This window comes from Rhinocladiella mackenziei (genome assembly GCF_000835555.1).
Source record: "Rhinocladiella mackenziei CBS 650.93 unplaced genomic scaffold supercont1.11, whole genome shotgun sequence".
Classification (NCBI taxonomy): Eukaryota; Fungi; Ascomycota; class Eurotiomycetes; order Chaetothyriales; family Herpotrichiellaceae; genus Rhinocladiella; species Rhinocladiella mackenziei.
In genome coordinates this window covers 114,994-127,733 of record NW_013550594.1, presented here as the reverse complement: position 1 = coordinate 127,733, position 12,740 = coordinate 114,994, and the positions used below count along the sequence as shown (strand labels likewise).

Sequence of the window (12,740 nt, the reverse complement as noted above, 5' to 3'; positions counted from 1 at the left end):
CTTCACGGACAATCAATCCGCCATTCAGGCGACGGTCTGACAAGTGCATAGACACAGAACAATCACAAGGACCATTAATGGAGGTGCAACTGAGTGGAGCAGAAGGGGAAGCAATTCTGGACAGGAATGGCTTATTTTCTGGAAGCAACAAGTGGGAAACACCTGTATTTATAGTTGTTCGCTGCATAGCTGCCACCATGGCGGCTGGGACAGCCTATGAATGGAAGAGGAAAAAAAAAAACCATCAATTACTGAATCTGAGGAGGGGGATACCATTCAATCGACGAACAACAACGTTGCACTGGTGCCCCGGATGCTCTGGCGGCGGCGGCGGCCTTCGTGGCAAATTCCTCGCGTTTAAACGCGTCTACAGCCTGGCACAACCGATCCCCAAGTTCTTGCACTAGTCTGCCACGACTAGTGCGACCTTGGTGCACGGGTAGGGTCGTGAGCATGTGTAGAGACCCATAACCTGGCCTCCGGGGTTCCCAGCTTTCATATGTGCGAAAGGACCAAGTTTCGTGCTCCTCTGCTCGGTTATTGTTGCCAGAGTGCCTGGCCACTTTTCCGGCCACGCCGTTGCCTGGAGGAGGCATCCTTTAACTAGCCAGTGTTGTAGCTGTCGAGTTGAGTCGATTTTACACCCGCGCAGGTTGCCAAGTCTATAGGAGATGTAGCCGTATCTGGCAGGCTTTTGGCGCATAATATCTAACGAGGCGGCCCTCACGTGGCGCTAAGCGCTAGTACGCACTTCTCTGACTTGGCGGCGTGTTGATTTCCGCTCGCCACCAGACGTTTTCGAGCGGTGTTCTGGCCAGAGACGGTCAAATCGACAAAATCGGCATTGCTCACAGGTGTCGCCTGCTGAGGAGATTTTGGGCTTTGTCTGCTCGACACCCAACTGGGAAGGCCGACTGTAGGAGAATTGCCGAAGGTGTGACTTCCGAATAACGGTGCACTTTCCCGAGGCTGATACGCGATGAAGGTCGTCATGGCTGTGGAGCAACGAAATATGAGCAAACCGGTGAACAGTTCCGAGAGACGTTGAGCAGGAGAAAGAGTGAAGGGACTGACGCCGTTCACATAGACAGTCGACACTGCCCCAACGCCCTCCATATTTTCCTTTCTCCCACAAGGGAACAGTCCCAAAATTTTCCAACTTGTCGTGTTCACAATCTTGCCTGTAAATAACTGCTCTGCTGGTGTTTCTAGGGCACCCTGGCGGCGGCAGGGAGGGGGAAGACCATCATAGCAACTAAGTGGAGCAGGTAATGCCACCGGAACGCGGTGAGAGATAAGAGCTCCAGGTATCCCGAGGGTGTGGCATTGACCACGGCGCGCTGGCTCGTTCACCAAGGTCTTCAGGATTTAGGGACGATGAGAACGTCCCCGAAGGACCGAGACAGCTGCCTTCCATGGTTTTTCTTTGACGATCCTGCATTCTTCGAAATTAATGGCCAACCGCACAAGCACACGCCAGCCCGTCATTGGGACCATCTGGGACGGGAGAATCAACATCCGCGTCCGTCGGAACGAAATTGTGTCCGGCGAATCCCACTTTCCCCTTCATAGTGTCTTCGCAAGCCCTTCTTCAGGAACCGCTATACTTCTTTCAGCTCAACGAGGAGACAGCAGCCGAGAATCCATTTGCGACATGCTGAGGTGTCCCCTTCGCCGGATGGCGACTCTTTCCTCGGAACCGCTGAGGGCCGAACTGGAGGACTCAGCCCCCCTTCAACGTTGAATTTTCAAGGCGGAGCGCAGGTAGCAATGCAGGCACACTGCCGATCACCTTGTGAGGCATTTTCGTGATTGGATGCACCAAGTACGGCGCTCAGCTTGCTGCACCGGCCTATGCCAAAACATCCGCTACGCTTGGCCATCTTCATATCTCCATCCACCAGATCGAGATGCAGGACCCCGGCCCCGGTGGAGCAGCATGGAAAGCTGAATGCCTACCACGGCACCCCAGACGATGTTCGATGTTGCTATCATCGGTGACGACGATTCTCGCTGGGGGTTTGCAAGTCTGGGAAGATAACCATGGGAGCCCGTTAGGCGGATTCACCTTTACAAGGCCACACAAGAATAAGGAAACTTACTGACGTCGACACCCATGTCCTCAGGGCCCTAATCGAAGCGTGGATGGCGGGCGGGACCAGCTGAGCCTGCACGGTGTGTGGCTAGCGAAGTCAAATGCGCCATGGCGGGATTAGGCGCAAGAGGGGGGCCGAAACGGGTCCTCCTCGAAAGTGTAGGTCGTGGCGATCGAGGATTGGGAGGGTGATCGAGGCGCACTCGGAGAGACGAGGCAGATGCGGCACGGCATGGGAAGATTCAGGTAACGAGGCAGATTCTGAGGGATCCCGCCGGGGGAGGGGAGAATCGAGGATGGAAGGCCTGATGCGGTAGGGGGAGAGACATTGAGGCGGTGTCAAGATGAAGCACGACTGGTGCGTCAGGGCGAACGGAGTTGAGAAAGAAAAAACAGGTTCGAAAGGAGAGAGATGGGATGGGAGAACGAGGTTCTTATAGCCGTCAAAAGCGGCGGCGCGCCCAGCCTGCGACCATACCCAAAGCAGGCAGGCCGCCTAAATCGGAGGCGGATTTCCCGACAACGACTTTGCTCCAATAATTACTACAACGATGTCAGTCGGCGGCGATTTTGGTACCAATGCTTCGGGAGCGAGGCTGGTCCTGCTGAGTAACCAGTCCATATGCGACTTGGATCTCTTCTAAGGGCATCATCATCTTGGCATTTGATCATGTTCTTTGTCAAGTACTAGTGATTGTTAGGCATGATACTGAGAAGAGGAGGCATTGCACTTACTGTTTTCTTTAGTCACGGCATACCCGAAGGATACCTACGTTGGTATTATTAAGATACAGACCAGGGTTGAAGAGTCGGCGCAGGGAGATGTTGTCCTCTGTTCAAATCCCGGATAGAATGAGTGAATCGCTTGGTACAGTCCTCATTGTTTGGGGGTTTGAGGTACATTATGGTTTCACTCGGGCCCACTGCGGTGAGTTTTGTTCTGTAACGTTCGCCCTCTCTTCTCATTGAGGTGCAGTAGCAGAAGCAACAGCAACAGTGACGTCGATGGCGGATTTTCGGTGCGCGTTGAGGCCGCGTCCAGGATCAGGGGTTCGGGCAGCAGAGGTGCCTGAACAGAGTTTCCGGTTGGCCTCGCAACCACCTGCACCCAAACAAAAAAGAGTTGCCATTTGCCTGCTCCGGGCCCGTGGGTCAACCGCGCTGCTGGAGACGGTCAAAGCATCTATAGAGGAACCACCATTCAATGCAAGACATCTGTCATCCTGATTCTCGCCTTATTGCCAGCCTGGTGACATATTTTTTCCTTTGTTCATGCCTGCTGACTTCCTTTCACACCATTTCTGATACTACTTGTTTCTGAGCCGCTGTCCTTGATGTTTACGTCGCATCCGGACGCACATGCTGTGAAATTCATTACGTTGAAAAAACAGCCGGTAGTGTGCGCGTCATGTTTCATAAGAGAAGTAGCCTGGGAGGCAGAAAAGTCTCTCCTCCTCAACCAACATGTATGACCGCTGAGCAAAAATGTACGTTGCCCTCCGTCAATTTTCTAACCGGATATGTCTCCACGAAGTCCTCACATACATTCTCAGCTACCTACCTCGATAATCTGCGAAATAATCGGCCAGGAAGGCCTACTGGCTCACGGCCTCCACCATTCCCTACGAGAAATCATGCCTCCTCAACCGCTCGGGTATCTTTAACTCGGTCCGACTCAGCCCCAACCATTTCCTCATCCACAGACGAAGCTCAACAGAACGAGTCTCGGAGTGAGGATGTAGCGGCAACCCTCCCCAAATCAGTCTCTTTCTCTTCCACTTGTTCTGTAAAGGGTCGACCATTGGCTCAACCTCCTACCAGCGATCGCCCCGTTCTCCGTGGAAGAAAGGTGTCTCCCACGGCAACTGTTCAAATTCCACGGCCTTTGGATGACGCAGTCTATTATGAGTCAGCTAGTCGGAGATTGGAAAAAGAGGAGGCCCACAATCTTCGAGAGGCGTTAGAGCTGATTGACCACAAGGACGAGGAAAGGAGAATCTACGAGGCGGCCCAGAGTGAAGCCGCCGATTTAGTATGGAAGCATCGGAATACCAAAGCGGCGGAAGACGAGAAGACCGCCGCATATCGAAACCCTGACCTCAAGCTCAAGGAGAAGACACAAAGCGGTGAACGACGCCAAGTCAGCGGCTCGCGGAAGGTGTCTTTCCCAACTTCCGAGAGCAAAATTTATGAAGAACCGGGGCAAACGGAAGGCGTGTCGCCGCCATCTGTCGAAGCCTCTGGTACCGGAATGCCTTTAAGGGTCAAGTCTGGCAACACGCTGCCATGGTTGAGAAAGAAGACCTTTGACAAGCCTGAAACCGATCCCATTCCGGACCGAACCAAATTTGACCGATTCGAAATTCACAGAAATCCGCCTACGCAATCACGAAATGCTGAATATACGGCCAATAACCCTCCCAGTGTCCCGACCATCGATGTCATTGAAGAAGTTGACACGCCAAAGTCGTCTTCTGGCACGTTGGAAATCCGAAGCGAGGAAATTCGAGCGGCCACAAGTATGAGGAGGAAAGATCGAAGCCCGAATCTTCCTACACCCACCGCTGTGAGTGATCAACTGGGTCGGCCCATTGTGAGCTTCAATCCATCATGGAGACCTCCGAGCGACTCACCGAGAGCAAGTCCGGATATCGACAGGCCGACGATGAAGTTGACAGAGTCATCTCCGATGGCCAAATCTGAAGAGAAACCATTGCCCAGATTAACATCCACGGAGTCGGACGTCGCAGTCTCTGCCCCTACCATTCCCACAGTAAACAATCAGCAGGAAAAGCCATCTGCCAGGCCACCTCCAGCGATTCCAGAAATGACCGTGTCTGCTCCGGCCGTGCCAGCGATACATTTTCCAGAGAGCGGCCCGGAGATTCCGTCAACTAGTCTCCAGCCAGACGACACCAAAGAACATGCCAGACCACTGCCCAACCATTCGGCGACAGAACCTCTCAAGGGGGCCGCACCCCACAAAACACCGTCCAATCGTCTGCCATGGCTCCATCGACACTCCATGCCAACAGTCTCCTGTTCAAGTTGTGCTCTTCCCATTTCCGGTCGCATAGTTACCGCCTCTGGCTCCAACACAAGCAGTCTCAAAGCCCGCTTCCATCCTGAATGCTTCACATGCCATCACTGCTCATCCCCATTGGAATGCGTCTCCTTCTACCCAGAACCTGAAGAAAAACGTCTCGCACGGGTGGAGAGCTTAGGAATTGAGCCAGGCTCTCCAGAGGCGGCCAATGATCCCCTGCGATTTTATTGCCACCTGGACTTCCACGAATTCTTCTCCCCCCGCTGCCGCTCCTGCAAAACCCCAATCGAAGGCGAGGTCATCGTGGCAGCCGGCGCGGAATGGCACGTGGGACATTTCTTCTGCGCCGAATGTGGTGACCCGTTCGACAGCACGACTCCATTTGTCGAACATGACAACTATGCCTACTGCGTCTCTTGCCACACGAAACGCACCTCGGCGCGATGCAGGGAATGCAAGCAACAAATTCTGGACGAATTGACCGTCGAGGCCCTTGGAGGTAAGTATCATGAACACTGTTTCGTGTGCTTCGAGTGCGGCGGTGGCTTCGGTGAAGAAGGAAGGTTCTTCATCCGCGACGTCGACGTCAAGCCTACCGAGAAGGAGATGAGGAAAGGCATTTTGCGAAAGGTCGAAGAGAAGGCTGTTTGTGGACCATGTGAGGAGAGGAGGCTGAAGGCGTAAGTGGGCTTTACAGGACTTTGCATTGAAGGATCTCTAGCGCACAGGAGGCTACCTAAACTGAGAGGTTTGGGGCTTGACACTGGAAGTCTCGGATTCCCCTGGAGGTGGTGTCCAGGTAATCATGAAGTCATCTTAGACGAGAGAATCAGCAGGAATCTTGTGTGCTTCTATTCAATTCAAACTATTCCCAACCCCATCGCCAATGAGGCCGACGGCTTGCCTCGCTATGCCCAGATGTCACTTTTCACACGACCCCCCGCAATCTGCCTTATTCATCTCCTTTTCTTCTCGGTCTCTTTTCTCCACAGCGAACTTTCTCCATATTTCCTCGTCCCTCCATTTTCACGGCTCTCACCCGGGAAAGCGGCACAAATGCTGGTCCAACTAAGGACATGTCCGCCCATCTGTCATCCGGTGGATCAGATCTGCTCTGAGAAAATCATACAACCTCTCGATGGAACCTGTTAGTCAAAGAATTCTTACACTCCCACATCGGCTGCTTGACTCAGAACTTCGTCGGTCATTCAAACACACGCATTTGCTTCATCGTTCCCCTCGATTCAATACGCTAATGTCTAAAGTACTCCTCTTCGGATTTGCCTCGGCCTCTCTGGTGATTCCTTTGCAAAATTTCATCGGCAACTTGTCCATGTTTATATGCGTCTTGTCACCTCCCCCTCGTCATTCTTTGTCCCTACTCCTATATGCTCTCTTTTTCTGTCCTCGCTTTTCTTTACGGAGCTATACAATGATGGAAGATGGCAGATAGCATTCACATTGATCCCGTCGAGCCTTGGGCCACCTCCTCCCACAACGATACTCGTGCAGAAACGGAATCCGAGAAAACCGTCCATCTCGAACAAGCACCATCCACACTCCCCAAGCTAGATGATCCACCGCCGGATGGCGGATATGGATGGGTGTGTGTGGCATGCAATTTCTTCATCAATGGTCAGTATGAGCTCATTCCTGTTATTCGACAACCTCGCATCGAGATATCTGGCATCCGCATTCGTCTATCTCAGGCCAAGCCTAATTGAGCCCAGAATCTGGGGTCAAGTTAAAACCCTACCCATCACGCAATCGCGGTCGATTCAAGGTGCATTTCGTCTAACACCCAGTCATTCTCTGTAGGGCACACATGGGGGATTAATTCGTCTTATGGTGTCTTTCTCTCTTATTATCTAAACAACAACTACTTTCCGAATACCTCGCCCCTCGCATATGCCTTCATTGGCGGCCTTTCCATTTCCCAGGCTGTCCTTATCGCTCCTTTGGCAACACATATCATCCATCTCTTCGGGACAAAAATATGCCTCCACCTAGGCGTCTTCTTCGAGACTCTGTCCCTCATTGGCGCCAGCTTTGCTCATCAGAAATACCAGATCATCCTGGCCCAAGGGGTCTGTTTCGGCTGGGGCATGGGCTTTCTGTTTGTCGGATCCGTAGGAATCATCGCCCAATGGTTCGGCAAGAAACGCAGTGTCGCCAATTCGATCGCCGCGGCCGGCTCTGGCGCTGGAGGTCTCTTGTACAGTCTGGTCACACAACGAATCATAGATACACTGGGCTTGCCTTGGGCTTTCCGCATCCTTGGAATCTGCACCTTTGCGGTCAATCTTACAGCCTCGAATCTTCTGCGAGACCGTAATAAGCAAACCGGCTCACGACATAAAGCCTTCGACACCAAAATTCTCCGTCGCCCGGAATTCCTTCTGATCCAAGGCTGGTCTTGGTTCAGTATGTTAGGCTACACCATCCTTCTTTTCTCCTTACCCGCCTACGCACGCGCCATTGGCCTCAGTGCCAAACAAGGCTCCGTCCTCAACGCTATTCTGAACTTGGGCCAAATGGTCGGCCGACCGTTTATCGGCCTCAGCTCCGACCGCTGGGGTCGTCTCAACAATGCTACTTTCTTCACTCTTCTCTGTGGGGTCGTGTGCTTTGCCCTCTGGATTCCAGCAGAGGTTGTTCCATCGCCGATGGTGCTGTTGTCTTTCTTTGCTGTCGTGGGCGGGGCATTGGCGGGGACGTTTTGGACCACTATTGCTCCTGTTGCAGCGGAGGTTCTCGGTCTCCAGGACCTTCCAGCAGGACTCAGCCTGACGTGGGTTCTGATGGTTCCACCGACGACGTGCGCTGAAGCCATCGCGCTGGAACTACGGCGCCAAGATTCCGACAGGTGGATTTACCTTCCCCCCCAGATCTTCACAAGCTTCATGTACATCGCGGCGGGAGTCTGTATATGGCTAGTTAGAGGCTGGAAAGTGGGCGAACTGCAATGGCGTGATAGAGAGATGAGGGAAAGAGAACGCAAAGGCAGGCAACAGAGGATATGGACGGATGACAAGACTGCTGCCCCTGTAGACGGCGAGAAGGTGGCAATTCAGGGTGAGCAATGCCCCGATGGTGATGAGACTGAGGTCAATAGGGACCCACGGTCAATGCGTCGTGATATTTGGCGGCTGAGAAATTTGTTGAAGAATATGCTGACTTGGAAAGTCGTATAATCGGCCTGTCGCCATATATCGAAAAGAAATGAAACCTTTAATGTCTGGACCAAGCTAAGGCTTCAACGCCTTGTAAAGGCAACTCGTAGATGGCTTAGATGTCGTGAACGCTGGGATTGTACGTTTGGTAGACGTGGTTTGGGGGCATGAGCCTGAGCGCACCCCACTGTCGATATGGCCGAATGCAGTGGAGGTAAGGTATGACTGCAGATTTAGGTGCGAGCTCGATTCTTAGAAATGTCCCGTGTCCCTCTAGTGTCAGGGATTACACGATGGCCCCCCCGGCTCTGATCCTATTTTCCACTTCTCACAATCCGCCTTCCCCATTCTCGAATTTGTGAGGATAGAAAGGCCCAAACTGAAGGATTTAGAAGGCATCCGAAACAAAGAACGGGGCGAGAAGGTGAAGGAACCAGAAAATAAAGGACACTGTCATCCGCATCAAGCTGAACATCGCTTATTCCGATACTGGCCCTGATCTGTTCGGGAGTGGCGATGAAAAGGGGGCTTAACCTCATTCGATGCTGCATATCCTAAGATGTCGAGAGCATCGATCATGGTGTTGGCTATGGCAAGGACCACGCATAAGTCATTGGTTGAGCCCGACCGCGGTCGCCGATGTGATCGCACGTACCATTTTCCAGAGAGCTAGTAGATTCGGTTTCGGGCTTCACCTGGTTTCATGGAGAATGCTATCATATGATGAAACGTCCATGACCCAACTCAACTAGTCACAGTAATGTTTCCGTCCAGTCCTTGGGCTCATACCACGTGAACTCAAAGAGTGACCTTTTCAAATTACTCAAGCGCGCTCGCAGGTTGTGGCGAGGAGACATCCGACGATGGTCCTGACATCGGCAGCGTAGACATATGGCAGGCTCCGGATCCTAGACGTGATCCAATGCTTTATCCACACAGACAACCCTTCCAGCTGACGACTCTCGGTAACTCGCCTGGGAACCATCTGGGAATGGCTTCATCTCCCGCCTCTTCAAAACAAGGCGAGCTCCGGTGAAGAATTCGTCATTTCAGAAGGAAGCCAAGTACGCTTCCTAAAGAAAAACGTGCACTTGGCGGCTACAGAGGCTCCTGAAACGGTAAGGAGGGCGACGGCGATGACAAGAATTCGATATCGAGCATGTCGTATAGAGTCGGTGAAACAATCCTGTATGGCTGTGAAGACGGTTTGGGAAGGTACTCATTCCAAGATATCTTTCAGTGGAAAGATCTGGGGCTTCGTTCATTGCGCGTAATTCAAGTTGTACCAGCATTTGGTTCTAAGAATATTGTCGCCAATGCCGAAGGCCTCTTCCCCCTTTTGTCGTTGCCTTTGATGGATTTGGAAATTGGCGACGGAAAGTGGCAGTGGTTAGAGAAGGAGGCAAAGGGTAACACGTAACCTCTCTGACCGGCCATTCGCCAGGTCAGCCTAATGCATAATTAATCAGCGTTAGTCGTCGGTAGAAACCACCTGACGGAACGGTCCTCCCGCATTTTCGGTCTACGTGAATACGTATCCGTACATGATGCCAATGGGGGCCAAATGTGAATCAGAAATTCGAGGGCAATTGTTTCGGTAAGGAGGCTCCGACATGATCTTGTCCCAAAGAAATCGATATGCAGCATTTTTGCCAGTCTCCGTTTGGGGCGATGTGTGATTCTCCAAGCCCTTCGCGTCAGTCTGCTCTTCTTCATCTCTGCGCCGTTAAACTCTCTTTGGGTGGTGTGGATGTCGCTTAAAGTCCGAGCTATCAAATCGTGCTCAAACCGCCCCAATAATGTTTCCGGGCCCGCCGCATTTGCTTGTACTCCAAAGGTGGTAGTTATGCCTTGAACCACTCACTAGCCTTCGGCCGTGGTTGATTCATGGACGATTTTGATACTACAAATGCTCGAGACTCAGGTCCAAGGATACCTATCTGTTCCCAGGCGGCGGCGCCGACCTCGTCCCTTTTTTCCTACCGTCGCTTTCCTTGAATTCTTTCGCATCGATTGACCTTCTCTCAACAAAACCGATGACTCTCGGTAATCGGCGGCTGTGCCTTGAATCCGTGTGTTCGCGGGCGTAAGGCTGAAATAGATTGTTCCGAGCAGAGTGCAATCAATCGCGGGTTGGCGAGCGGCCCCAGCGTCTTTGTACCAGATGGTATTTCCATTGCATACATCCCCTCGTATCATTACCAGTGATTGAAACTGGTACTCCCTTCCCAACCTTGAGAATCAATCTGTTCATTTGCGACATGTCCATCTGCTCGACATATAACGGCGCCAGTTCTCCTACTTCGTTGCCCAAGGCCCGTCCAAGTAACCTCCATAAGATCCTCTAAACGCACATGATGAGAACAGCGTACACCATCATTCTGATATTGGCACTTCCCATCTTGAGCATTGCACGACAGAATGGCAATCGCACTGGAGACTTTGTGTCCTGGCAGGAGTCCCCAAACCAACGCGGAACTATGGACGTAATCTGGTCGTGTTTGTTCACAGGTGAGAACAGTTCACCGACCCCTCGACGGTTTGACGGGGCCTACACGTTTTTCGAATCAAAATCGAATTTCTGGCGATCCAGATACTGACTCGCTTGGTTTTCCGATTCCTAGTCTTCATCTGCGTTTGGACGGCCGTGCACCTCAATGTTCCTGCCCCACCGAATACTGATACAGCACTCGACTTGTGGCTGAGAAGAATCAAATGGGGTGTGTTCATCCCCGGCGCGGTGCTGCTTATCATACTAACAGTCGCGCAGTTGGTAATTCTTGCATGGTCCCAGAGATTGTGATGATGTTCGCCGCTGGCCAGTGGTCGTTTGCTCGTGCCTGCTGGCGCGAAATGAGAGAAATCCTATCTGATCTCGACGAGGATTTGGGGATTCAAGGCGGTGACAGATTGAACCAAAAGCGGGCTCCCCGGCCGATAGTCAGGGTCAACAGTGCCTCTCTTCGTCTAGGGACTGGGGAGACGGAGGATGTTCAATTGAAAGACATGACTCGACCAAAGCTGCGACGGTCTGAAACCTTCGAGGAACAGACAAAGAGGGAGAATGATGAACGATGGACTCTCCGCCATGGTAAGCATATCTCCATGTTTGGGAGATTCGGCGCGGTCTAATCATCGTCAGCATATTTTGCCAATATGGGGGGCTTCCGCCTCCGGGACAGCACCGGAGCTGTCTTTATCATCACCGCCAAACACGTCAACCACCTGGTCCGCAAGCGATACATCGAGCTTCCCAGGATAACCACCATCGAGATCAATGACCGGAGCAAATCTGACAGTTTGGCCAAGTTCCTGGCTATCATGCAGGTCGGTTGGCTTGCCGTCCAAGTCATTGCTCGAGCCATTCAAAAGCTCGAAACCACCACTCTTGAGATTACAACTCTGAGTTTTGTGGTCTGTACTCTGGGGAGTTTCATCGCATGGTATCGGAAACCCTATGACGTCCAAACCTTCGTTGTGTTGGACATGCCAGATCAGAGCATCGAAGACATCGACCTGACGTATACCGAAAAAGGGGGGAAACACCGTAACCTCCTTGAAGAGTACATGGCCGCGCACCCCAAGGCCCATGTCGTCGACGTCAATGGCCATCTTCTGGCGCCGTATACCAAATTGACTATTATCGACGACATGCTCCCCACCTACACATCGGCTTTCACCGACCGCTACCGACACCTTTGGGGCAGCAAGCCGTATAACTCCCACCGAATTCGCAACGATCGATTGCCAATCATGGAGAAAGAAGTCACCGCTGTTGTGGCAGTGACCACCCTCGCCTACGCGGGGCTTCATGCTGCCGCGTGGAACATACCTCTGGCCACCGACATCGAGCAATTGCTGTGGCGAATTTCTTCCATCGTTATGATCATCTGCTGCGTTGCATGGTTTTTCATGGATCACTTTGAGGAGTACTTGTCGCACAGAAGGACGAAGAAGGGAAGGGTTGGTGATGGAGAAATTGTCCCTTGGTGGAGAATTCCGGCGTCTATCGTGGTTGCGATTGCGTACAGTGCATGTCGGCTGTACGTACTGGTCGAATCATTTCTAGCGTTGCGGTCGATGCCCAAATCTGCATATGAGCAGGTGGACTGGGGCCGGTGGGTTCCACATATATAATCTTTGTTCGAGGTATGATGAGGCATGGGTTATGAAATCGGGTTCAGCGTGGCGCTCGGCTTGGTGGTTAGGAGTTATAGGTATCATAGGGTGGAGTACAGGAGCTCTGGCATTTTTAGGTGTTTTCCGGACGGTATACAGCCATGGCAAACTGGTGTTTAACGTTTTTGGGGTTCATTTGGTTGAAGAAATCATTTCAAAGGCAAAGATCCAGTAGGGCGTTTGGTGAAAAGCGAATACGGCAAGGCAAGCATCGCCGGAGCATCTGAATGGCTTTCTTGAGTTCTCG

General features: G+C 52.2%; 4 protein-coding genes across 4 annotated transcripts; 3 read left to right on the top strand and 1 right to left on the bottom strand.

The window, feature by feature from the left end:
- Positions 1-723: 723 nt before the first annotated feature.
- On the bottom strand, positions 724-993 carry Z518_11046 (uncharacterized protein; the record flags this gene model as incomplete). Its single annotated transcript, XM_013411316.1, has 1 exon — positions 724-993. One exon carries the CDS (start codon positions 991-993, stop codon positions 724-726), a length of 270 nt encoding a protein of 89 aa, XP_013266770.1.
- Positions 994-3,503: 2,510 nt separating this feature from the next.
- Z518_11045 (uncharacterized protein) lies at positions 3,504-5,825 on the top strand (the record flags this gene model as incomplete). Its single annotated transcript, XM_013411315.1, has 2 exons — positions 3,504-3,582; positions 3,649-5,825. 2 exons carry the CDS (start codon positions 3,504-3,506, stop codon positions 5,823-5,825), a joined length of 2,256 nt encoding a protein of 751 aa, XP_013266769.1.
- A 758-nt stretch (positions 5,826-6,583) lies between these two features.
- On the top strand, positions 6,584-8,335 carry Z518_11044 (uncharacterized protein; the record flags this gene model as incomplete). Its single annotated transcript, XM_013411314.1, has 2 exons — positions 6,584-6,776; positions 7,152-8,335. The coding sequence occupies 2 exons, from the start codon at positions 6,584-6,586 to the stop codon at positions 8,333-8,335; spliced, it is 1,377 nt and encodes a 458-aa protein (XP_013266768.1).
- Positions 8,336-11,167: 2,832 nt separating this feature from the next.
- Positions 11,168-12,451, top strand: Z518_11043 (uncharacterized protein; the record flags this gene model as incomplete). Its single annotated transcript, XM_013411313.1, has 2 exons — positions 11,168-11,405; positions 11,457-12,451. The coding sequence occupies 2 exons, from the start codon at positions 11,168-11,170 to the stop codon at positions 12,449-12,451; spliced, it is 1,233 nt and encodes a 410-aa protein (XP_013266767.1).
- Positions 12,452-12,740: the final 289 nt, after the last annotated feature.